This window comes from Pelophylax lessonae, assembly GCF_965119305.1.
Source record: "Pelophylax lessonae genome assembly, chromosome: 13".
In the NCBI taxonomy this organism is placed as follows: domain Eukaryota; kingdom Metazoa; phylum Chordata; class Amphibia; order Anura; family Ranidae; genus Pelophylax; species Pelophylax lessonae.
The window spans coordinates 190514126-190540497 of NC_138780.1; the positions used below are offsets into that span (position 1 = coordinate 190514126).

Sequence of the window (26372 nt, forward strand, 5' to 3'; positions counted from 1 at the left end):
GGACTTCCCCCCCTTAATGACCAGGCCATTTTTTGCGATACGGCACTGCAGTATTTTAACTGACAATTGCGCGGTCATGAGATGCTGTACCCAAATAAAAATTGATGTCCTTTTTTTCCCACAAATAGAACGTTCTTTTGGTAGTATTTGATCACCTCTGCATTTTTTTTTTGCGCTATATACAAAAAAGAGCGACAATTCTGGAAAAAAAAATATATATTATATTTTTTTTACTTTCTGCTTAATAACATTCCCAATTTAAAAAATCAAAATTTTTCATCTTTTTAGGCCAATTTGTATCCTACATATTTCTAGTAAAAAAAAATCTCAATAAGTGTATTTTGATTTGTTTGCGCAAAAGTTATCTCGTCTACTAACTAAGGGAAAAGATTTATGTGTCTCCCCGGCATGTTCTATGTCTCCCCGGCATGTTCCCATATGTCTCCCCGGCATGTTCCCATATGTCTCCCCGGCATGTTCCCATATGTCTCCCCGGCATGTTCCCCTATGTCTCCCCCGGCATGTTCTCCCATGTCTCCCCCGGCATGTTCTCCCATGTCTCCCCCGGCATGTTCTCCCATGTCTCCCCCGGCATGTTCTCCCATGTCTCCCCCGGCATGTTCTCCTAGGTCTCCCCGGCATGTTCTCCTAGGTCTCCCCGGCATGTTCTCCTAGGTCTCCCCCGGCATGTTCTCCTAGGTCTCCCCCGGCATGTCCTCCTATGTCTCCCCCGGCATGTCCTCCTATGTCTCCCCGGCATGTTCTCCTATGTCTCCCCGGCATGTTCTCCTATGTCTCCCCGGCATGTTCTCCTATGTCTCCCCCGGCATGTTCTCCTAGGTCTCCCCGGCATGTTCCCCTAGGTCTCCCCGGCATGTTCCCCTAGGTCTCCCCACCATGTTCTCCTATGTCTCCCCACCATGTTCTCCTAGGTCTCCCCGGCATGTTCTCCTAGGTCTCCCCGGCATGTTCTCCTATGTCTCCCCCGGCATGTTCTCCTAGGTCTCCCCGGCATGTTCCCCTAGGTCTCCCCGGCATGTTCCCCTAGGTCTCCCCACCATGTTCTCCTATGTCTCCCCACCATGTTCTCCTAGGTCTCCCCGGCATGTTCTCCTAGGTCTCCCCGGCATGTTCTCCTAGGTCTCCCCTGCATGTTCTCCTATGTCTCCCCACCATGTTCCCCTAGGTCTCCCCGGCATGTTCCCCAATGTCTCCCCGGCATGTTCCCCTATGTCTCCCCGGCATGTTCCCATATGTCTCCCCGGCATGTTCCCCTATGTCTCCCCGGAATGTTCGCCTATGTCTCCCCGGAATGTTCGCCTATGTCTCCCCGGCAGGTTCTCCTATGTCTCCCCAGCAGGTTCTCCTATGTCTCCCCGGCAGGTTCTCCTATGTCTCCCCAGCAGGTTCTCCCATGTCTCCCCGGCATGTTCTCCTATGTCTCCCCAGGCATGTTCTCCTATGTCTCCCCAGCATGTTCTCCTATGTTTTCATGCACACACAGGCTGTTATCAGCAGTTTTTGGCAGGGGCGTTTTCTGGCTGTAAAAAAAAAAAAAACGAAAACTAGTGGGCTTTGAGTGGCATTTTTCAGCTGTAAAAATGCTCTATTGTCAGTACAGCTGATAAACGCCAAAATACGCTGCTAACTAGCGTTTGACGTTTTTTATTCCATTGCTTTTTTTAAGCCTGGATTGTGTTTGGAGGTGTCGTTGATGGAACATAGCCTGGGGTCACACTGGTGCATGCTGAACACCGCATGTGATTTGCACCAAAAACACACCGCATTCCTGTGCACATCACATGTGAAGTCTGTGCGATGCCATTTGAGCCATATATTTAGTAAATATGTTGTAGGACCCTTTTTTTCTTCCACACCTAATTGCATTGCATGGGTGTAAACACACATGCGATGCAATTCTGGCAAGCGCACTGCATTTTGCAATCTGTTTCGGGGTATCGGTCATGGAAGACGAAGCCCGGTTGACATTGTCCCGATTTGGCATGCGATTTGTCATGTCAAATCAAAGCCTATTGCCGGCAACAGCACCGGGTCACACTGGGGGCGGGGTTTGAAATCATTCAGCTGAACTCGCATGTCAGTGCGACTTTGGGGGCTATTTCAATACACATCTGTGCATGAACCCGTACAGATGTGTATTGAAATCGCCCTTTTGGGAATCGGTGCGGCACCGCAAAGTCAGGGCTGCACCAATTTGGACATTGGCGTTGCCGGCAATAGGCTCTGATTTGGCATGTCAAATCTGCCTGATGTGAACGGGGGCTTAATGTTCCATGAATGACACCCCGCAACAGATTGCAAAATGCAGTGACAGAATCGCATCACATGGGTGTTAACACCTATGCGATGCGATTTTGATGCAGAGAAAAAAAAAGGTCCACATTTGCACCAAAATGTTGCAGGACCCTTTTTTCCCCCCACCTAAATCTTATCGCATGAGTGTGAACACCCATGCGATGCAATTCTGGCAAGCATTGCATTGTGGGAAAGTCTGAGTTACTAATATAGCAGAGAGGTGATTTTTAGCTAAAAAAAAAAAAAAAAAAAGAAACGCTAACGGCCAAAAAAAAACGCTAAAAACGCTGAAAAGCGCCAATGCAAAAAAGCTAAAAAAGAGCTAAAAAATCTCACTACAAAGCTACTGGCGTTTTTATAACGTCCCGTGTGCATGAGGCCTAACTGTTTGGTTCCTCTGTGCTCAACCTGTGGCCCTCCAGCTGTTGCAGAACTACAAGTCCCATCACGCCTCTGCCTTCGGCAGTCATGCTTGTTTAACTGACAGCCTTGCAATGTCTCATGGGACTTGTAGTTCCTCAACAGCAGGAGGGCCACAGGTTGAGCACCCAGACGAGATGCAGAAGCAGCAGAATTTATGAGAAATACCTGAAATGAGACGAAATCCATCCATGTCTGGATATCTCCGGGGTTCTCTCGGATCCTCCGATTATAATCCTCCACCTTCCCCAGCAGTTCAGTGTCTCTGGGAGCGGCTGGCGGAGTCTTGTCCTCCGGGCCTCCTTTGCCTTGTAGCCACATCGAGGTGGAGTCGTCATAGACACCCAGAGGATTCACCCAGCTGGTGTGGGCGGCAGAGGCGGAGGAGGTATCTGGGTTATAGTCCGTCACCGGAATGAAGCCAGCAGATGGTGCGTCCGTAGTGTCCTTATTGCATGCCACGTGCTCTGCCCGCATCCTGAGCGTCTGTACTGCGCTCCTGCTGTAGTATCGCTCTGGTTTCTTGTGAGATGGCTTCTTCTCAGGGGCATCTTCCCATACAATCTGCTGCCTTTTAGGGTCAATCCCCAGGCAGGAATGACCTTTCCGCTTGTATCTGGGAAGAGAACACACCAATAGGGGTTAAAGATGAGTCATCGTCCTTCCCTTCAGTCTTGTGCAGTTGTACCGCCTCCTCTCCTGGACTGAAACGGCTTCCTCTGATTTTACTGCAAACTGTGAGCTTCTAACAATGTGCATTAGAAACTGCAGCAAGTCAGATAGAGCCCCGCCTTGTTTCCTGGCTGGAGGACGTCCAGCACTAACTGTCCTTGGCCAACTCCTACCATTCATTGGATTTCTGTCCCTTCAATCATGGAGGCTCAGCATCACATGTGGACGGTCTGCATGCAAATACAGCCTGGCTAGTAATCCCCCACTTTTCCAGACTAATATCAACCCATTAACGCGTTTTGATATTTGCATAACTCCTCCCAAGAGCCAGCCCACTGCTTGAATCAGAACTGATGGCTTCTAATGGCACTTTTCCACTTCAAGTACCGGCTCGGCTCCACTTGGCCCTGCTTGGCCCGGTTCGGTTTTCCACTGCATGGTACCGCATGGTACGGTGTTGGAACCGTTCGGTACAGTTTGCTTTTCCACTAAAGTAGTACTAAAGTAAGTGGGTGGGATAACAACGATTCTCTGACCAATCAGTGGCTAGTAGTGACAAACAGTCAAGGCTGCATGCAAAGGATTGTGGGATATGGTATCAGTACGGCCCTCTTGGAACCACAACTGAGGTGGTACTGTTTAAGCAAGCCGTACCGTTTGGTTCCATGTAGTGGAAAAGCGCCGCTGTACCGTACCGAACCGAACCGTTCCAACACCGTACCATGCGGTGGAAAAGCACAAAAGCGAGCCGAACCGTTCGGTTCCATGCAGTGGAAAAGCGCCATAAGGGGAGTAGTGGGGCAGGGGGCTGTGATTAGGGATGCACCGAAATAAAAAATTCTGGGCCGAAACAGAAACCGAAAATTTAGGATGCCCTTGGCCGAAAACCAAAAATGACTTTTTTTCCCCCCAAATGATTTTTAAAATTGTTTTTGCTATCATTTTATTAATTTTAGACTTTACCTCCACTGTATACAGCCTGTATATAGATGCTCCTGGCACTGGAGGTGAAAATGAAGATGGAGGGAGGAGGTGGGTGGAGCCAGAGAGGCGCGGAGGAGGACGAGGAAGATCCTCCTCCGCTCTGAATGCTGGGTCCTCTTCTCGGCCTCGCTTTCCTCTCGGGGGACTGTGATGTCACTGGTTGCTATTTGCTAGGCGGCTGGTGATTCTAGCAACCAGTCTAGCACAGGGCGGGGGAGGAGGTTCAAGCAGCGGGTCTCAGGAGCCGGCCTCGGTCGCTCACGCACCATATAAGTTAAAGTGAAAGCTGCGGCGGCAATTCATTTTCAGCATGTAGGACCCCGTTTTCGGCCGAAATGGGATAGGCCCGTTTTCATCCGAAATGGGATAGGCCCAATTTCGGTGCACCACTAGCTGTGATGTTTTCAGGAAGCTATCTATGTACAGCACCCAGCCGGCCCTTCCCACCAGTCATGATCTGCCTGCATTGCATAGAGAAGCCAGTGAGTCCATGTAATGAAAAGGGGAAAGATTCTATTTACATTTTTTATTCGCATGTTTATGAGGAGAGAGAAGAAGGAACCATAGAAGGAAAAATATGGCACTTCCTGTGATGAGGTGACAACCCCCTCCCAGTTGTGCTCCTACATTGTCACCTGGGACCTTGGCTGGCCATGCCGGCAGACATTTATAGCCTGCTGTTGTCACAATTAGGAAGCCGGTCCAGAACAACAAAGTGCTGCCAACAGTGGAGCGTAGGTAAAGGGGAAGTGGCTGAAAGAGGATGGTGGAAATCAGCAGCACTGAGATGTAACAGATGATTAAAAATAAAAGTGAAACAGCATTTTAAAATAAAAATAAGCAATGGTTTATGATACAGTAAAGTAACAAAGTAAATATCATCAAGTTAAGGATTAGATCTACCCCAATGCACAGAATTCTAAAACGCACTATTAGCATATAATTAAAATAACGGGCCTTTTTTTTTGTTTTTTTTTAAAGCTGATGTTTAATCTGCTTATATTTTACATTCCCTGATTCCTTCATATCCTCCTCATCAACATGCTAACGGCATTTTTAAATGTAATCTTTCTTTTTTTCAATACATACCTTAATTTAGACCCAGTGATGTCATAGAGGCTTCTCTATGCAATGCAGGTAGATCACAGCTGTGGGAGGGGCCAGCAGGAAGCTGTTCATAGCTTTTCAACAGCATTACATGATTTTTTTCATCATAGCACCTGAAAAGTGTTGATTACACAGCAAATAGTATTATCTCTATACTTTAACCACTTCAATACCGGGTATTTTCACCCCCTTTAGCTTTCAAACACTTTGAAAGACAATTACGCGGTCATGCAACGCTGTACACATATGACTTTTTTTAAAATTTTTGAGACAAATGGAGCTTTCTTTTGGTGGTATCTAATCACCTCTGGGTTTTTATTTTTGGCAAACAAACGGAAAAAAAAAACAACAATTTTGAAAAAAGTTTTTCTTTTTTTAGGGTATAAAATTTTGCAAATAAGTAATTTTTCTTCTTCACTGATGTGCGCTTATGAGGTTGCACTGATGGGTCACTGGTGAGGCTGCACTTATGGGAAAACCCTGATGAAGCTGCACTGACGGGCACTGGTGAGGCTGCACTGACAGGCACTGGTGAGGCTGCACTGACAGGGAAGCCCTGATGAGGCTGCACTGACGGTGAAACCCTGATGAGGCTGAACTGATGGGCACTGGTGAGGCTACACTGGTGGGGAAGCCCTGCTGAGGCTGCACTGACGGGAAAGCCCTGCTGAGGCTGCACTGATGGGCACTGGTGAGGCTGCACTGACAGGGAAGCTCTGATGAGGCTGCACTGACAGGGAAGCCCTGATGAGGCTGCACTGACAGGGAAGCCCTGATGAGGCTGCACTGACAGGGAAGCCCTGATGAGGCTGCACTGACAGGGAAGCCCTGATGAGGCTGCACTGACAGGGAAGCCCTGATGAGGCTGCACTGACAGGGAAGCCCTGATGAGGCTGCACTGACAGGGAAGCCCTGATGAGGCTGCACTGACAGGGAAGCCCTGATGAGGCTGCACTGACAGAGAAGCCCTGATGAGGCTGCAGTGAGGGCGCAACCCTGATGAGGCTGCACTGATGGGCACTGGGGAGGCTGTACTGACGGGGAAACCCTGATGAGGCTGAGCTGATGAGCACTGGTGTGGTTGCACTGACGGGGAAGCCCTGATGAGGCTGCACTGATGGGCACTGGTGAGGCTGCACTGGCGGGGAAACCCTGATGAGGCTGAACTGATGAGCACTGGTGAGGTTGCACTGACGGGGAAGCCCTGATGAGGCTGCACAGATAAACAGCACTGATAATCAGTGTAAATGTGCCCTTGGCAGTCTTGCCGTTAATCAGCTCTCCTTTCTTCACACAGTGACAGGACATAAGAAAAGGAATCGGTTTACATGTGATCAGCTGTGATTGTACACAGCTGATCACATGGTAAAGGGCCTCTGTGGTTGGTCATTTACCTTAATCTGTGATCAGCTGTGTCCAAAGGACAGAGCGTTCCCGATGTGCACCCCAGGAAGCGCAGGAGGCATCTGGCAGGACGTCCACTGGCACCTCCGAAGAACAAGAGAGCTGCTCCGGGCTTTGGCCCGGTAATAAAGTGGCTAACAGGGCTGTGGTGCTTGGCAACTTACCAGTTCAACCAGCCCCCTAATATGTGATAGAGCGGGCAGGTGACGGGTTCTCTTTATGGTGACTAGTCCCTCAATATTTCCCCTGCCCTCCAGTGCAGCTAGTCAAGCACAGATCATGCCTAACTAGTTGCTTCCCCAGCCACAGTAGCCAAGAACTGAGATTACAAAATGGGTCTCCAACCCCCCCCCCCCCCCCCCTGCTCGAACCCTGAAGTGAGTTACGCCAGTCCTGCATTCTCTGAAGAAACAAGAAAGGCCTGAAAACCACCATGGGTGACAGCGTGGATGGATGGGTGCCCCTTTCTCAGTACCCTAAAAGCAGATCCCCAGCTGGCTGCTGCAAGACCGGTCCCCCGCAGCATCTTCTCCCCCACTCTCCACCGGTCTAAGGTCCAGGTGTCATGGTATGGTGGTCTTGAAAGGCACGACCCGTACCGCTGTCAGATACCTTTAAATAAATAGCAATCTATTAAGTAGAAGAACTTGGAGAGGAAGCTGGACCGCGATAATGAAATCTCTCATTCGAGGAGGTCTGTGCGTTCATTAGAGGCTGAGATGATTAAAAGCCCAGCTGCTGGCATCCATACACCTTATTAAATGAAAAGTTCATCACTTCAAGCAGCGATAGAGAGGAGGAGATCACACAATTACTGAGCAGACTGAGCGCTGTCTGCAGAGGGGATTAGCCAAAACTAAACTTCCATTCTTAACTGATCTGTAACTCTGAGCAACTTTACAACAAGTGAGGGCAAACCTTTCAGAGGATGAGACCAATCGAGAAAACATGGAGGAAATCAAAGATCTAAAGGGGGGGGGGGGGGCTTGATAACTATCAGCCCCCCAATAAAAATAGAGCATCAAGAACACATAGGGGTTTATTTACTAAAACTGGAAAGAGCAAAATCTGGTGCAGCTCTGCAAAGAAACCAATTACCCCCCTCCCACACACAGTAATGTACTCTGCCCCCCTTCACATCACCCCCCTCCCACACACAGTAATGTACTCTGTCCCCCAAAGCAGTGTCCATCCCCCCCTGACACAGTGGTGTCCTCTGCCCCCCTTCATATCACCCCCTCCCATACAAAGTAATGTACTGTGTCCTCCAAAGCAGTGTCCCCCCCCCCCACACATATGGTAATGTACTCTGCCCCCCACAGTGGTGTCCTCTCCGGCCCCCTACATAGTAGTGTGCTTGCGTTACATCCCCCCCCCAGTGTCCTCTGCCCCCCTTCACATCACCCCCTCCCCCCAAAGATGCGTCCTCTGCCTTCCCCCCCCCCCTAGTGTCCTGTGCCCCCCATCCCAAGCTGTGTCCCTTTCCCCTCACATGATCCCGCTGACACAAACACACAGCAGTGTGTAGGTAGCACCCTTGGAAGGCGGGAGCGGGGCCTGCCAGAGTTAATTTTTCATGTTAACAGGCTGATAGGACATCCCCTCTGGCTGCTTGTAAAAGCAATCCAGCAGCTAGTTAGCCACTAGGATTGCTTTTACGAGAGAGCCAACACCATTTCGGTATAACCAGTTGAAGTCCAGCGATGTACTGGTATGTCGCTGGTCAGAAAGTGGGTAAGGGAGTACAAGAAGCAGACACCAGGTCAGATTTAATGATGTATTAATAAATAAAAAGCATGAATGTGTCTTTTTATATCTTCCTGAAGTTCATTCTAGATTTACACGGTGATAATTAATAACAGTAAAAATACTTCCATGAGAAGAAGCCGAATTTCAGCAATGAAAACCCTTTGTACCAGAATAAAACAATTCAACACCAAACTGCCACAGAGTGAGAAGTGATGGACAAATGGAGGTCAGCAGAGTATTACATTTTGTATTACCCTTTACCGTGATAATTGTAAAAAAGGAAGGGCAATGAAGAAAACTAATGAAGGGTAACGTGTACCCCCTCCCCCCGCATTATCTGGTGAGCAAAACCAGTTTCAGGCTTCAGTGGCGCTGTGTGCGGTCTCACCTCGCTATGTCTCCTCGGTACAGCGATTTGTACTCCCAGTTTGCTGGGTCAGCTTTCTTATCCATCCTGAATGTCTCCGCCGTCACAGACGGAGCTTCCTCCAGCCAGATGGAGCGGACTCCAGAGGCGGACATCTGCGGGGCCTCCCTGCAAGAAGCAACAGTTACCAAACTGGATTTGTACTCTGAACAAATTCTGTTCTTAAAGGGTTAGTCTACCTTCCCCAAAAACAAAAAAAACGAGTAAATGCAGCAAAACGGATCTCATGATCCACGTGCATTTACTAACAATGAAGCCTGCAGAACATTGCACCTGAGATCAGGGAGTCCTGGGTGCAATGCACAGGCTCCTTCAATGTCTTCCCCTAGGTCAGTATGGAGTAGGGCCGGGACAAGGGGTTGGCAGGAGGGACGGCTGCCCCGGGCACTGTGGTATCATGTGAGGTGGGAGGGTTACAGGCCATTCACACGGGCGATCCAATCTGCCTGTCAGTTTTTCAGGCAGATCTGATCGGATGCTCCTCCATGCATCCCTATTGGGCAGCAGGTGTCAGCGGAGACATCTCCGCTGACCACCGCTCCCGATCCTATCCGTGAAATCCGGACGGATAAAAAGCCTATTTTCCATCTGTCTGGCGGATCTGGTGGGATCAGATGGACCGCCTGTCCATTCTCATCTGATCTCCCCATAGAGGAGAGCAGGGATCTGAAAGCTCCATCTCTGCACACAGAGCGGAGATGGAGCTGTCATCTGCCTGCTCAGCGGGGATCGGCGGATCAATTCCCTGCTGAGCAGAATGGACTCCATCAGCGGATGCAGACTGTGTGAAAGGGGCCTTAAGAGTTGTTCTAGGAGGGGAAATATGGGGGATGTGCTAGGAGTGGTCATCTCTAGGAGACTTGTGTTGGGAGGGGGGATGGAGGATGAGGATTTGTGCTAGGAGGGGGAATTTGAGGGGTTTGTTGTAAAAGGTTATATGGTTAGAGTGGGGTGAGAAATTGTGCGAGAAGGTAACTTTTTTTTTTTGGGGGGGGGGGGGGTATTTGTGCTAGTAGGGATGATTAGGGGGTTTTGTACTGAGAGGAGAAATTTGGGGGAGGGAGAGGGACAATGTTTATTCGGAGAGAAAATTTGAGGGGTAGAGGATTTGTGATAGGAGGGGTGATTTATTTTGTGCTGAGAGGGGGGGGGGATTTAGCAGGGGTAGATTTGTACCGGGAGGAGGGGGAATTTATGCTTAGGGGGCAAGCATGCAGATTAGCCCAATTTTTGGGGAGGATTTTTGCTGACACATAATGCTCATACACCCTGAGGGTGGGGGGGGCAAGAATTGTTCTAGGAAGGGAATTTTTTTTTTGGGGGGGGGTGGGGGGGGGGTGCTAGCAGTGGTGATTTAGCCTAGGTTCACACACATTATATATATATATATATATATATATATATATATATATATATATATATATATATATATACACACACACACACACACACACACACACACACATATACATATATATACACACACACCGTGCCTTGCGAAAGTATCCGGCCCCCTTGAACTTTGACCTTTTGCCACATTTCAGGCTTCAAACATAAAGATATAAAACTGTAATTTTTTAGATCTACGTGATTATGCGCAGCCAAGCCGCCCTGCCGCAGTAAATCTGTGTGGGGCGGTCGGCAAGTGGTTATTGTATTAAGAACATCATAATAACACTCAAGCAAAGAGCATAAAGGTTGCAGGCTGGAAAGCTCTAGGTCGGACGCACAAGGGGGCATGTTGGAGCACTGTAGAGAGACCACTGCTTCCTCACTGTCAGAGAACTATCCATAAACAAACTGGATTTGTTGCCAACACTCTGCAGAATAGCGCAATGGCGCATAGAAATTCGCTAACGCTACGGCGCATGCGCGAACGGACATTCTCGGCGAAGATTCATGCGCCAGTGCACATGCGCATGGGTGTACGCAATGCGTAATGATTGTTGCCGCCCAGTGGCCTATTTAAACCAGCCTGCTCCAGCCATTAGTTGCTGGATGATCTTCAGCTTCCCTGTGAGTTCCTGTGTTCCTGCTCTTGGTTACCTTGTATTACCTGTTACCGACCCGGCTTCCCTCAACCTGTCTTGTCTCCGACCAACAGCTTGTTTATCTATTCTGCTCTAGTCTGCTGTTCCTGTATATGACCCCTGGCTTGCTCCTTCGGATTCCTCTACTGCCTGATAGACCATGCTTGACTACTTGGCCCGAACTTGACCTCGCTCCTGTCTCACCCTTTGGCAACCTTCTCCGGACACTCCCAAGAAGCCTGCCTTGCAGTACACTCTGCTTGTCTACTACTACAGCAGTCATCCCTTCATTGGAGCCTGTCGCAGCTGGTGACCCCTGCTCCTTTGGGCACAGCACTCCCTGTCTCCACCCTGTGACATAAGGGGACGGGGTCTCCGGGTGACGTCATAGCCAGGCCACGGCCCTAATGGCTATATAACAAGCTGCACAGACCGGGAGTCGGCATAATCACCGGAGACAGCGTCGGAGGAGGACCAGAGGGGAGAAAAGACCAGAGGAAGAAGAAGACCAGAGGAAGAAGAAGACCAGAGGAAGAAGAAGACCAGAGGAAGAAGAAGACCAGAGGAAGAAGAAGACCAGAGGAAGAAGAAGACCAGAGGGGAGAAGACCAGAGGAAGAAGAAGACCAGAGGAAGAAGAAGACCAGAGAAGACCGGATGAAGATTTTTAATAAACTTCTTAAAACGTCTCCTGTCATTATTTACATACACTGCCTTTTATGGGGTGAATGGGAAGGGGTACAATGTACCCCATACCCATTCACATAGGATGGGGTCCGGGATCTGGGGGGCCCCCAGATTCCGATAAGCCCGCTGCCCGCAGACCCCCACAACCACCGGCCAGGGTTGTCGGGAAGAGGCCCTTGTCCTCATCAACATGGGGGCAAGGTGCTTTGGGGTGGGGGTGTGCAGAGCTCCCCCTGCCCCAAAACACCCCCCCATGTTTAGGGCGTGTGGCCTGGTATGGTCCAGGGGGGTGGGGCCGCTCGCTCGTCCCCTCCCCTGGCCTGCATGCTCGGATAAGGGTCTGGTATGGATCTTGGGGGGACCCCACGGCGTGGGGCTCCCCTCGAAATCCATACCAGACCCGAAGGGCCTGGTTTGAAAGCTGGGGGGTACCCCATGTCGTTTTTTTCCCATTTTGGCGTGGAGTTCCCCCTTAAGATCCTCAGAGCGCAAGTCACACCACAAGTCGGATCATCCTGATCCGACTTGTGATGCGACTTCCATTCAAATCAATGGGCTCCCATAGGGAACCATTGATTTTCAAATAAAAAAAAAAAAAACATATAACGTGGCTTAACGCTGTAAATGCAATGTTAATTGTTAATCAGCCTTTAGCAGCGTCGGGCATTTTTACAGCTTGACGCTGCAGCTTCAGAACCCACTGGTCCTGGGTTTTTTTACAGCTTAAAAACGCTTATGCCACTTGGAGCTCCTAAAAGCCCTGTATGTGCATGAGGCCATAGAATAACATGGAAGGGCGTTTTTAAGCTGCAAAAAAAAAAAAAAAAAAAAAAAAAAAAAAAAAAAAAAACGTCTGAGGCTCCCAACAGCAGCTGCAAAACGCCCTGTTTGCATGGGGCCTAGAAGTTATTAGTATTCTCTATAAACATTATCACCTGGCGCCTCTGGCTGATGTCTCCATATCATGTTTCTTTGTTTCAGAGGTGGAATCCGAGTCATCACCATCGCCGTTCCTCTTTCTCTTTTTCAGCTCTTTGAGTTTCTTCTTTTTCTTCTTTTTTTTCTTCTTCTTCTTCTTTTTCCTTGCAGCCTCTGACTCATCCTCGCTGTCAGAGGACTGGCATCCCGGGGAGGGACTACTCCTATGAGAGAGAATAGACGCTGCTTAAAAGGAAACATCAGCATTGTAATAATATCATAAACTATAGTTATTTTATAAGAAAAAAAAGGGGGGGGGGCAATTGTGTCAGACTTTACAGGCAAGAAAAGGAAAATGCCATATTATATATAAAATTCAAATTAATTATCTTCTTTAAAAAACCACAACCATAACCTTGGTTACATATAAAATGCATAACAGTGTAAATACATGAAAAGTACTATACAAGTGGTTCCACAAGGAACTATACCAATGAAAAGCACTATACAAGTGGTTCCTCAAGGAACTATACCATTGAAAAGCCCTATACAAGTGGTTCCTCAAGGAACTATACCAATGAAAAGCACTATACAAGTGGTTCCTCAAAAGCAATTGTGGTTACATGAAAAGCACTATACAAATGGTTCCTCAAAATCCAACGCATTTCGCATAACAATGCTTCATCAGGGCTTGCTGGGGCTGGGCGGTCTCGCCAGATGGAGGCGGTATAAAAAGACAGAAAAGAGAATGATCTGAGATGTATGCAGTGGCTGACCTCCATCCCTCGTGGATATACGAGAATAAAAGCAGCGTCGTGGGACTTTAAGTGAGGTCAGTCACTATACTAAAATGTCAAAAGTCACAAAATGGTAAATAATTTATATAATTTAATGAAAATATCAGGATTGGCACAGTAATGTAAAATACAGATACAATTAATAAATATTGACAGAAAACAAATGGAGGAGAACAGGACATAAAGTAAATGAGTTCATATAAATACATATCGTAATAAATAACCATGTCATTCATAATAAATATCATAAAACGTTGTGACGGAATCTGGACACCCCGACTGGGTATCTCCACCAAGAATCTGCTTCCTAAGCTCTGGAACACGGGATCCGTGAATCTGGCTATAGTTACCCCAAGAACTCTGCAGTACAAGTTTCGGAGTGAACCAGTATCAAACTGTTTATTGAAACACAAAGCACAAAGAGATATACACTCTGGGACAACCCCTCCCCCCTTAGAGCCAATCCACACACACATACACATCCCATAATAAGCTTACTCAAGGCAGACAGGAACAATAGAACAATGGAATGCAGGTATTCAACAATAACAAACCCCACCCCACTAGCAAGGGTCTATGAAACCCTTCTGCAATATCCTGGCAATCTGCAATAAATCTTTATATATTTCCGGAGGGACACTGTTCAGAAATATTACTGTCCCAAGTGAAAGAGCCCTTCACTCTTTCAACACAAAGCACACATTTAGAACCAAGGACAGCCGGGGTAACACAAAAGGCTGAGTCCAGTGTGGTTGTACAGCGGGTCTGATTAGTGCAGACCCGACTGGGGTTCTTGGTCACCCTGTGCCCCTAATAGACACAGGGTGACATACACATAAGAGGGGCTGGGGAAGCTGGACAAGTAGTCTCCCAACCTCCCTAAAGCAATCTGGGTTCCACAAGCCCCCAACCAAAGTGACTCAGTCACAAACGTGTCGTCAGTCTCCAAGTGTTAAATCTTTTATTCATAGGCTCTACGCGTTTCGTAGCTCATGGACCACTCACCAGGAACTGTTTGGAATCTATGTCTGTAAATATGGGCTGATATTAAAATACAAAATAGTCATGTAGACATGGCTACCTGCAATGTAGACAGACTGTCTACATGACTATTAAATGGTAAATGGTAATGGATATCTATTATTATCAAAGGAAAACTTGCCCAAAATAGTAAAAAAATAAAAAAAAAAACTGACCCTGACCTTGACCTTGACCCAGACACTAACCCCCTAGCACTGACCTAGATCAAACCCTGATCTAGGTATTTTTTTGTATATTATTTTTTTACACACTTTTTGTGTAAGCATCTCTCTCCTCTATTCACAGAGGAAGAAAAAAACAGCCAATCAGAGGCTATCATAGCGATCAGGTGACCCAGGAATACTACCCCTATTGTCTGACAGTCTATACAGTATTGGGGGGGGGGGGGGGGTCCATGTTGAGCCATTAGGTAAAGTTATATATTTATCTAATATCACCCATTCAGAAAACCAACAGTCACTTATAAAAAGGCGAAACCCCTTGGAGATTGTCTTACAAGGAGCCATCTTCAAAAAAGCTCCACTTTGTCAAACAATGGGCCAAAAAGAAGGGGCATTTTCCCATGTGGGAAATGTGAGTTCTGTGAATGGGTGAAATCAGATAGATACATAAACTTTACCTAACGGCTCAGCATGGATTACCCAATAGTGTATAGACTGTCAGACAATAGGGGTGGTATACATCATGACATGTAAATGCAATGCATTCTATGTTGGAAAACCCAGAAACCTTTTTGGAAGCAAATACGGGATCGGGTGTATCTGATCAGAAATGGGAAACTGGAGTCAGTCATTAACAGGCATGTGGACTACATTAGAATTTTGATTTATTGGTAATGGAATTTTTTGCACTGAAACATGTCCCTGCATCTGATGGGGGTCAATATCCCCCCCCTCCTAACTCGGGAGTCCCTTTGACGGGAGTCCCTTTGGTTGGGGGGCCCGTGGAAAACAGCTTACCTTAGAGAGGTTGGGAAATCCCTCTCTCCCTAGGCCCCTCTTGTGTGTAAGTCACCCTTGTGTCTATTAGGGGCACAGGGTGACCAAGAAAATTATGGATTTAAAGCGGAGTTCCACCCTGGAAAAAAAAATTTTAGATAAAAATACCCCCGGGACAGTCAGGGCTAGTGCATTTAAGCAACGATAGCCTCTGAACTGTCCCCTGTTTCACTTAACTTTTAGAAGAAATACTTACCTTAAAAATGTCTTGTCCAGTACTGCCATCTCAGGTGTGGGCAGCTGAAGCCGGAGTGTCCTCTTCGGTGTCCTCGGTGACATCGGAGTCCCAGAATGCCTGCACCGGCCCCACTCGTCACTTCCGGTGCAGGCGCGTCATCCTTGCACAGCAAGTGACGAACAGGGCCGGATCAGGCGCATTGACTCCTGGGATCGATCATGCTAATCTCCCAGGAGTCAATGCAAGGAGTAAGTGACGGCGCAGGCCGCAGAGGGAAGAAGAGGAAGTAAGGTAAGTATATTTTCTTTAAAAACAAGGTAAGTGAATAAAAAAAAAAAAAAAGTTTAATTATCTAATTCTTTTTCAGGATATTTAGAGCAAGCGGACGGGAAAAGTTCATTTTGAGGGTGGAACTTCGCTTTAATGGACACAGCATATGGTTTGGATTACTCAAATGGGACAGTAATAATTATCAACAATACATCTCAAGAACTATGAAGGATTTAATCCCACTTTACAATGAGACCTATAGACTGTTGTAGACTGTTGCCATGAAGTCTGGGACTCCTAAATAATCAAAGCATTGCTTTGATGTGTATTCCATGTACTTCAATGTAGGAGACGGACAGACTGATACTGGGGTCTCTTGCCATTGTCTGTATAATAAGGTGTTCTGTTTTTATACTTGGGATAATGTGTCATTTTGTATTTTGTTTTAGCTTTGTTGCCGGGCAGTCTTCGTCATCCAGGTTGGGTTAAGTGCGCGGAGTTAATTACCATGTGAATGATAACCTTGTCTAGATGGGATTAGCCATAAATCAGCTGTACCTCGTTATCTAACCATTGTGTAATGTTTTGGGTAAATATTCGGGTCATTGCTCATGTAGTGACTGACATACTTCTCAAGCGTATAAAAGTCTATTTCTTGTTCAATAAAGAGTTAGTTGCTTTCAGACACATACAAGCTAAGTTGTCGGCTAGTTTTGTATGTAGGGCCGCTGGAATATCTATGTTCAGACTGGAGGAAGCCGTATACTGACGGAAGCCCACAAGTACAGTGTGGGTTGAGGTTCCGTTACACTTAGATTAGAAACTAAATGGATAGTCACCTTACAAGCCACGAGATCCCCGGGTTTGAATGAATGCGTTAGCTATAAACCCTTCCTACAATAACTAACTCCGCCTACATCAAAATGAGAGGACCTGTATCTGTAATCGCTTTTATGGAATCCACTCACACCAGGATCTGATATTCTGACATCCCTGGATTCAGAAAGAGGAAAGAGAGATAGAAAAATAGCCACTGTCTTGCTGCATCTGGTCTCTGTTTTTTTGCTTTGTTTTCTGTTTTCTATTTGATACACATGATAATTTGTGCAAGATATTTTGCAAATAACTGCAGGGCTAAAACCCTGTATGGATATTATGTTTTTTTGGTACAACCCTCTCCCCTCTCGTTGGAGATGTGGGGTACCCAGGGATCCGGCAGGGGGGTATTGGGAGGGGGGTTTCCGTGCAGCAGTCTACAGATGGAGATTTTTCTTTTTTTTTTTTAGCCAGAGGGTATGAGGATTGCATCCCCTTCTCACGTGTAGTTTGTTGGCAGGGCAGCAGATCTTTCCTGCCCAAGTGTACGTGGGGTTTTTTAGTTTTTGTTCTTTGTTTTGGTGGGGTTTTTTTGGATTTGTTTGTTATTGTTTTTGTCTTAGTTTTTGTGTTTGAGTTTGTTTATATTTTTGCTTGGGATCCGTTGTTTGATTCTTGTTTTTTGTTTTCTGTTCTCCCTCTCGCCCTGGCTGGGGTCTGGGAGGGGCCGCTGTGTGGTGTGTGTTGGTGTTGACAGATGGGAGTCGGTTTGCAGTCCTTGGCAGGACAGGACCGTTATGCTCCGGGTCCCCCTTCTGTGGCACTCAGCGGGGAGCTTTGCGCGAAGTGGCGCATACCACTTCCAGTATCGACTGATCCTAACCGGAAGTGACACAGGGAGCGAATTAATGTCCCGCCCCACCATTTCCGGTCATGCTCGGCCGCGGACTTTGGCCTTTGCCATGCATGCCCGGAGACATACCCGCCCACGATCCCGCCGCTAGTTACGACGGGGAGAAGCATTATCCTTGGCAGCCATCTTCTCTCCCCATTACATTTATATATATATATATATATATATATATATATATATATATATATATATATATCATTATATATAGGGGATGCATGGAGACGATCCAAGTGGACATCTCACCAGCTTCCCACTTGGTGGGGCCCCCTCATGGTCAGGATCGGCACAGTCATGGAGGGGTGGCTCTTCATATTCAGTCTCTGCACGATATTCCCCTAGAGGGAAATTGGCACACAAGTTACCTTCAGGAATGGAGGGACGGTCCTAATGCCACTTTGGCTGTAAAATTTGGAGTTTATACATTTGCGGCTATTTTTTCAAGTGAGTCCTGAATTAACTTATATTCATAGAATTCATAGAGACTGACCTTTTATCATATGGTCATCATTCTGTCCAACGTGAGTGGCTGTATTTCCCCTCGGATTTACGGGAAAATGCCTCCATTTGGAATAATTTATCAATACACACTGACCCATACCTACATTATATTTTATTTGTCAGGTTTTTCTGGCTCCAGGGCAGGACATCTCTGTTCTGGCTGTATGGTGTCTGGTGTACGCTCCTCTCAGAGCTGCTTTGCGCGTGATCTCCCCCTGTGCCACGCTGCTGGCTTGGGTGCTTCATATTCTCCCTCTGGGTTTGGCTAGGTACCTGTGAGTACTCGAATATTTATGCTTGTATATTATGGTTTTTGCTCTGGAATTCATGATACGTTTATTGAAAAATGTAACGTGATGTACCAATGATGTGGAAATGGATGTATTTTGAACTGTATAGTAATTATGCTGCATCTTCCAGTACCAATAGGATCCCCTGAAGACGCTAAGCGAAACGCGTCGTGATCAATTGGCACATAAGATTCCTGTTTGGCCGGGATATCCGAGATCATCGCAGAGTCTGTGATTCCATGAACTAGTTCTCTGCATATAATGGGCATGTAACCGGTTCTTTTGCACAACCATACTTACCCCTTTACGTGGAGATGCCGCACATTTTTTACTACACTACTTCCTATGATATGGTTTTAAATTTTTTTTATCAGGTTGTTATAATACATTTTCTATTTTTTATTACATCGAGTACTCTTTTTTCTTCCTTCATGGGATTGTTGGTGGAAACCTTTAAAGTCCTATACATGTTCTTTCCTTTTTTTGTCGTAGTAGAGTACCTCCAGCCCAGGCTGGAACACAAACACGTCATTGTTAATCACAGAAACTACATAACATTAGTGCGGGTCACTGCTGTCCTGAAAGACTCTTGGAAAACAAGTTACAGTTAAAGAGGAAGTAAACACTCCTCTGCAACTTTTACCCATCGGTAAGCCTATGATAAGGCTTACCTATAGGTACTGTAAATATCTACTAAACATGCACCGTTTAGGAGATATTTACCTTACATGCAGCCAGTCACATCACTGGCACATGCGCTCTGAAGGAACGGCCGCTGGTGCCGTTCCTTCAGAGCCCCGTGCAGTGACCGTCGGTTCCCGCGCGCGTGCGCAGGAGTGACGTCACCGCGGGTCCGGCCAATCAGATGGCCGGATGCCGCGATCCCGGAAGACGGGCGACTGGACATGTCGCCCGTCATACAGGTAGGCGGGCGGCATGGCGGGGGCTCGTTCTAAGGTAAGTATTGCATAATGAGCTAGTATGCGATGCATACTGAGAAAATAACCGAGACTTACCCCATTAGGGAGGGACAGCAGCTTGCAGGACCTTTCTGCCAAAGGCCTGATCGCTGGCTGACAAAAGGTCCAATCTGGAATGACGAGCAAACGTCAGAAAACTCGACCACGTGGCTGCCTTGCAAATCTGCTCAGCACCAACTCTCTCAGCCCAGGAGGTTGCAAGAGCTCTAGTAGGATGTGCCCTGATCCCCAAAGGAGTGGAAAGTTTCATATGGGGATATAAAGCTTCTGAGATTACCGATCTGAGCCACCCGGCTATCGATCCTTTAGATGACCAGTGACCTTTTTTTGTTACCAGCAAAAAGAACAAAGAGCCGGATGACCTGAACCCTTTTGTTACATCCAGATAAAACAAAAGGGTTCCCCTTTACATCTAAACTGTGAAAAAAGTCTCTCTTTATCCCCGGAGGGATCTGAACAGAAAGCTGGTAGGACAATGTCTTGAGAACGGTTTCGGGTCGAAGCCACCTTTGGGAAAAAAAATTTTAATTTGTTTTGAAGACGATCCTATCCGAAAAAAAATGGAAAGAAAAAGGTTCTCCTAACGACAGAGCGTTAAGCTCATTGATCCTAGAAAAAACGTCTTTACTGCCATAGGGCGGCACAGTGGTGTAGTGGTTAGCACTTTCACCTAGCAGCAAGAGGGTCGCTGGTTCGCATCCCAACCACGACACTACCTGCCTGGAGTTTGCATGTTCTCCCTGTGCCTGTATGGGTTTCCTTCGGGTACCCCGGTTTCCTCCCACACTCCAAAGACATGCTGGTAGGTTAATTGGATCCTGTATAAAAAAAAAAAAAAAAAAAAATTGGCCCTATTGTGTAAGTGTGCGAGTTAGGGACCTTAGATTGTAAGCTCCTTGAGAGCAGGGACTGATGTGAATGCACAATGTATATGTAAAGCGCTGCGTAAATTGACAGCGCTATATAAGTACCTGAAATAAATAAAATAAATAAATACATTTTTCAGTGACATTGAACCCAAAAGGTTCAAATGGTTCCTTCATCAATGCCTTAAGAACTACTGTAAGATCCCATTTTGGAAAGCTATTCACCTGGACTGGCCTCTTCCTGGCCAGAGCCCTAAAAAAAAATCTTGCAACCAAAGGCTCCGAGGCTATAGATCTTTCCAAGAAAACTCCTAAAGCCGACACCTGAACTTTAAGAGTACTAATTGCAAGCCCTTTTCTGCGCCAGCCTGCAAAAACTCTAGAATTGAGGACAAGTTTTCCAAGGGTCGACCTTCCAAATGACACCAGGAATTGAAAACCTTCAAGGCTTTTGCGTAAAAAGCCATAGTGACCTTTTTCCTACTGGAAAGCAGGATGGGAACCAAGGGTTCTGAAAACCCCTTATTTCTCAGCAGCTGCTCTTCAGATACCAAGCGGTCAGCAGTAGTTTGGCTACATCTGGGAAGTTCACCGGGCCCTGAGATAAAAGATCCTTCCTTGGAGGAAGATGCCAAAATGGTTTTACTGATGAAGAATCGTGGAGAACCAGCCAAAAGGGGGTCACTAGAATCACTGCAACTTTCACCTCTTCTACCTTCCTTAACACCCTCGGAATCATCTGAAAAGGTGGGAAGGCGTAACCTAGTTTAAACTCCCAGGGATGCGCCAGGGCATCTGACCCTAGGTGAAGAGTGAAAAACAGAGGAAGTTTTGTATTTCCTCTGGAAGCAAAAAGATCCACCTGGGGATTCCTCCATTTCTCTATAATCAGGGAATACCTCTGGATTTAGGGCCCAGTCTGCTGCCTGTGTTACTTGTCTGGACAGGAAATCTGCTACCTTGTTCAGTGTGCCTTTGAGGTGGACTGCTGATAAGGATAGTACATGCATTTCTGCCCATTCCAGAATTTGAGGCTAGTAGCTGCAGGCTCTGCTTCTTGTTCCCCGCTGCTTGTTTAAGTATGCCGCGGTTGTGGCATTGTTCAACAAAATCTGGACATTGTAACCCTGGATGTCTTGTGAGAAGGAATTCAGAGCCATTGCTACAGACCTTCATTCTCTCTAGTTGGGAGGACCTTGCCGCCTCCTTCTGGGACCACGTTCCCTGAGCTATATTCTTTCCCCAATGGGCACCCCACCCCCCAGGCACTGGCATCCCTTCGACTTGAGACGACCACAGATGGCCCTTGGATAGGACTGATTGTTTCTTCCACCACCAGAGCGTTTTTTTCACCCTGGTCAAAATCTTTACTATCTTGCCCAAAGATTCTGGATTGTGATTCCATGCTTGTAAGAGAAAAGCTTGAAGAAGCCGGAAGTGGAGTCTCGCCTACTGAATGGCTGGAATGGTCGGCGTCAGTGCTCCCAGGGCCGACATAACATTCCTGATTGATCAGGGTTGATTGGTCTGTAACATAGTAACTACCGCTTTGACCTTGTTCTTTTCTTCTGGCAAGAAGATCCTTTGCTCCACTGAACAAATTTTGTAACTCACAAATTGTACCACTTGATCTGGCTCCAAGTTTGACTTCTGGATGTTTAGGATCCAGCCCAAAGACTCCAAATGGCTGCAAGCTTTTCCCAGATCCTTCAGCAGTTTCTCTATCAAAGGGGCAAAAAGAAGGAGGTCCTCTTAAGTACGGGATTACTGCAATTCCACGTAGACGAAGTGGAGTCAGAGCCTCGGCCATCACCTTCGTGAAAATTTGCGGCGCAGAGGAAAGGCCGAAAGGAAGTGCTCCAAATTGCAAATGAAGAATTTGATTCCCCATGTTCACCGCTAGTCTCAAATATTTCTGAGACTGAATGCTGATGGGCAAGTGAAGGTAAGCGTCCCTGAGATCTATTGATGCCATAAAGCAGTGGTCCTCAACCCTGGCCTACAGGGCCTACTAACAGGCCAGATTTGCAAGATAACTGAAATACATCCCAGGTGATATCATTTGCTGCTCAGTGATTGCAGTACTCTAGTCTGCATCTCCCCAAGGTAATACTTAAAATCTGGCCTGTTAGTGGGCCCTGAGGACCGGAGTTGAGGACCACTGCCATAAAGCATTCTTTAGTTAACAGATTCCGGACTGTAAAAATCAATTCCATACGGAATCTTCTGTAACGCACTGACCTGTTCAGGAGCTTGAAATTGAGGATTAGACGAAAGATTCCGGAAGGTTTCTTTACCAGAAAGACATGCGAGTAGAAACATTGCTGATATTCTTCTGGAACTACCATGTTCTGTTGCGTCAGATGCTTTATAAGGGTCTTCATGGCCAGAGCCTTGGTAGGATCTATCGGAAGATTTGTGATTAGAAACCTTTCTGGGGAAAGATTTGAGAATTCTATCTTGTACCCCTGGGAAAGCATTGTCAAAATGTATTGGCTTGAGGTTATCTTTTGCCACGGAGGGAGAAAACTTAGAAGTCTTCTTCCCACAGAAAGTGGCCAGTCATTGGATCTTGCTGGTCTGCGTAGGAGGATGGAAAAGGAGTAGTCCTTTGCTTTTTGTGAGGACCAGTTCCGTCTCTTTGATTGAGGCCTGCCCTCCTGATCTTGTGATCTTTGAGGGCGAAAAAGACGCCTGGGAGGCGGCTTCTTCTTTTTGACCGGAAATGCCCTTTTCCTATCCGCTGTTCTATCCAGTATGGAATCTAGTTCTGGGCCAAACAACAGGTCTCCTGTAAAAGGAATTCTGCAAGGCTTACTCTTGGATGTGGATTCCTCCAGCCAAGTCTTCAAACAAAGAGCTCTTCTGGCTTAATTAAGATAGTGCCGCTGACCTAGCTGTCAACTTAATAGACTCAGCTGAGGTGTCCGCAATGTAAGCTACAGCTGACGACAGGGTAAAGAAGGAAACCAAGATTTCTTGCTTGGGTCAATCCGTTACAATATGCGCTTTTAGCTGGTTAACCCAATATTCCAGATTCCTGGCCACACAAGTAGACCCAGTGTGTGGAGTCAGGCTGCACATGCTCAGTTTGGTCTCTATTGCTGGAGAGAACATTTCCGGTTTGATCAGAGCTAGTCAGGTGACATGTCCCAGCCAATCAGCACTGGCCGCACCGAGGGTCGGGGGTCAGTCAGCGTCAGAAGAGGAGAGTGAAATCACCTCCTACAGAAACATTCAGTGCTCGGCTGGACTCTTCTATATATCACGTGACTGCTATAGGTCGCGGGTCAGAAAAGGTATATAGCGGTTTTACTTTAATGAAAAAAAACACATTTATAGATTGTGTGTACTGCGGGGTGCGGATGCATTATGGTTACATTCAAGTGTTTAGTAACATTTTAAAGGGAATCACAGCACTTTATTGCATTTGTCTAAAATAAGATACAGTATCTCACAAAAGTGAGTACACCCTTCACATGAGCAAAGCATAATCCCCCTCCCTTCAGGGACTGGGCCGCAGGGCAGTATTACAACATGATAATAACCCCAAACACACCTCTAATACGACACTGCCTTGCTAAAGAAGCTGAGGACAACGTTTATGAACTGGTCAGGCATGTCTCCAAACCTAAACCCTATTGAGTATCTGTGGGGCATCCTCAAACAGAAGGTGGAGGAGCGCAAGGTCTCTAGCATCCACCAGCTCCATGATGTCGTCATGGAGGAGTGGAAGAGGACTCCAGTGGCAACCTGTGAAGCGCTGGTAAACTCCATGCCCAAGAGGGTTAAGGCAGCGCTGGAAAATAATGGTGGCCACACAAAATATTGACACTTTGAGCCCAATTTGGACATTGTCTCTTGGGGGTGTACTCACTTTTGTTGCCAGTGGTTTAGACATTAATGACTGTGTGTTAAGTTATTTTGAGGGGACAGCAAATTTACACTGTTATACAAGCTGTACACTCACTACTTTACATTGTAGCAAAGTGTCATTTCTTCAGTGTTGTCACATGAAACGATAGAATAAAATATTTGCAAAAATGTAAGGGGTGTACTCACTTTTGCGAGATACTGTAGGTCATGTTTTATTTAAAAATGTAATTGGCATGTTGTGATGAAGGGGGGGGGGGGGGGTGTCTAGGGAACACAATAGCTGTTCACAGCCATTAAAATAACTATTCTAGCAAAGTTTAGAAATCTGAAGGGAGTAGATTGGCTTCTCTGAGTGACACGCACATTTCTTCTATTAGACATTTTCTTGCACAACTTTGGTTCTTAAAAGAGTGCAGATAGCCGACAGTACCTGGAAACTGGAGAATCGAGGCGAGGGGACGGCTCAGCCTGCAGTGACCGCTGATGCAGAGACAGTGCGTCCTTCGAGCAAAAGCTCTCATTTCTCAGCCAGTCGAGCTCTGCAGAGGAAGAGACAGGATCAATATCTGTGACATCACTGCAGCTTTATCACATCGGGACAAAAACTTGTTTGTCATTCAACCTCTCATAATCACCGTCCGGCTCCGGCTGCAGAACGCCATTCACACAACCCTCACCTGACATTCTGGGTGCAAAGATGACGAGGAGTACATAAAAGCCCAACTCCAGGACAGGTTTTGGATGGAGAGGAAGTTTTATAACCCTTCTCGGGTTTTAAAACTGTCTGTATATCCCCATTTTTTATATATTTTTGTATTCATGTTTTACATAAACCAGAGAGATAGTTGGGTCCCATACACACTGGCACTGTGGCCCATAGACCATCAAGGCAGCTTGAGCCCCCAGCACCTGGAAGCAGGATGGACATTTTTTTCACAAACAACCATTTTCCATGGGGGGCACTTGTGCATGCTTGTTCCTGAGCCCCGCTGCTGTGCCCATTGACAGACAGCGGGACTCATTCTCTCCACTACATCCATTGACACAGACAGCGGGACTCAGCCCCTCCACTGCATCCATTGACACAGACAGCGGGACTCAGCCCCTCCACTGCATCCATTGACGCAGACAGCGGGACTCAGCCCCGCCACTGCGCCTAATGACACAGACAGCGGGACTCAGCCCCATCCCTGCATCCATTGACACAGACAGCAGGACTCAGCCCCGCCCCTTCATCCATTGACACAGACAGCAAGATTCAGCCCCAACCCTGCATCAGTTGACACAGACAGCGGGACTCAGCCCCGCCACTGCATCCGTTGACACAGACAGCAGGACTCAGCCCCTCCACTGCATCCATTGACACAGACAGCAGGACTCAGCCCCGCCACTGCGCCTATTGACACAGACACCGGGACTCAGCCCCGCCCCTGAATCCATTGACACAGACAGTGGGACTCAGCCCCGCCACTGGGCCTAATGACAAAGACAGCGGGACTCAGCCCCGCCCCTGCATCCATTGACACAGACAGCGGGACTAAGCCCCACCCGTGCATCCATTGAAACAGACAGCGGAACTCAGCTCTGCCCCTGCCTTCACTGACACAGACAGCGGGACTCAGCCCCATCCTTGCATCCGTTGACACAGACAGCGAGATTCAGCCCCATCACTGCATCCATTGACACAAGACGGCGGGACTCAGCCCCGCCACTGCATCCATTGACACAGACAGCGGGACTCAGCCCCGCCACTGCATCCATTGACACAGACAGCGGGATTCAGCCCCGCCACTGCATACATTGACACAGACAGCGGGATTCAGCCCCGCCACTGCATCCATTGACACAGACAGGGGACTCAGCCCCAACCCTACATCAGTTGACACAGACAGCGGGACTCAGCCCCGCCACTGCATCCGTTGACACAGACAGCAGGACTCAGCCCCGTCCCTGCATCCATTGACACAGACAGTGGGACTCAGCCCCGCCACTGAGCCTAATGACAAAGACAGCGGGACTCAGCCCCGCCCCTGCATCCCCTGACGCAGACAGTAGGACTCAGCCCAGCCCCTGCATTTCCCCTGACGCAGACAGCAGGACTCAGCCCCATCCCTGCATCTGTTGACACAGACAGTG

General features: G+C 47.4%; 1 protein-coding gene across 1 annotated transcript in view; it reads right to left on the bottom strand.

Annotated features, from left to right (window-relative positions):
• The window catches only part of NRDE2 (NRDE-2, necessary for RNA interference, domain containing), a 75916-nt gene that overhangs the window by 41001 nt on the left and 8543 nt on the right, over window positions 1–26372 (bottom strand). Inside the window, exons 2-5 of the mRNA XM_082242784.1 lie at window positions 24667–24775; window positions 12731–12937; window positions 9041–9187; window positions 2905–3352 (exon numbers count right to left, since the gene is read on the bottom strand). Of these exons, the coding sequence (XP_082098910.1) occupies window positions 2905–3352; window positions 9041–9187; window positions 12731–12937; window positions 24667–24775 (911 nt within the window). The remainder of the gene's footprint in view (window positions 1–2904; window positions 3353–9040; window positions 9188–12730; window positions 12938–24666; window positions 24776–26372) is intronic.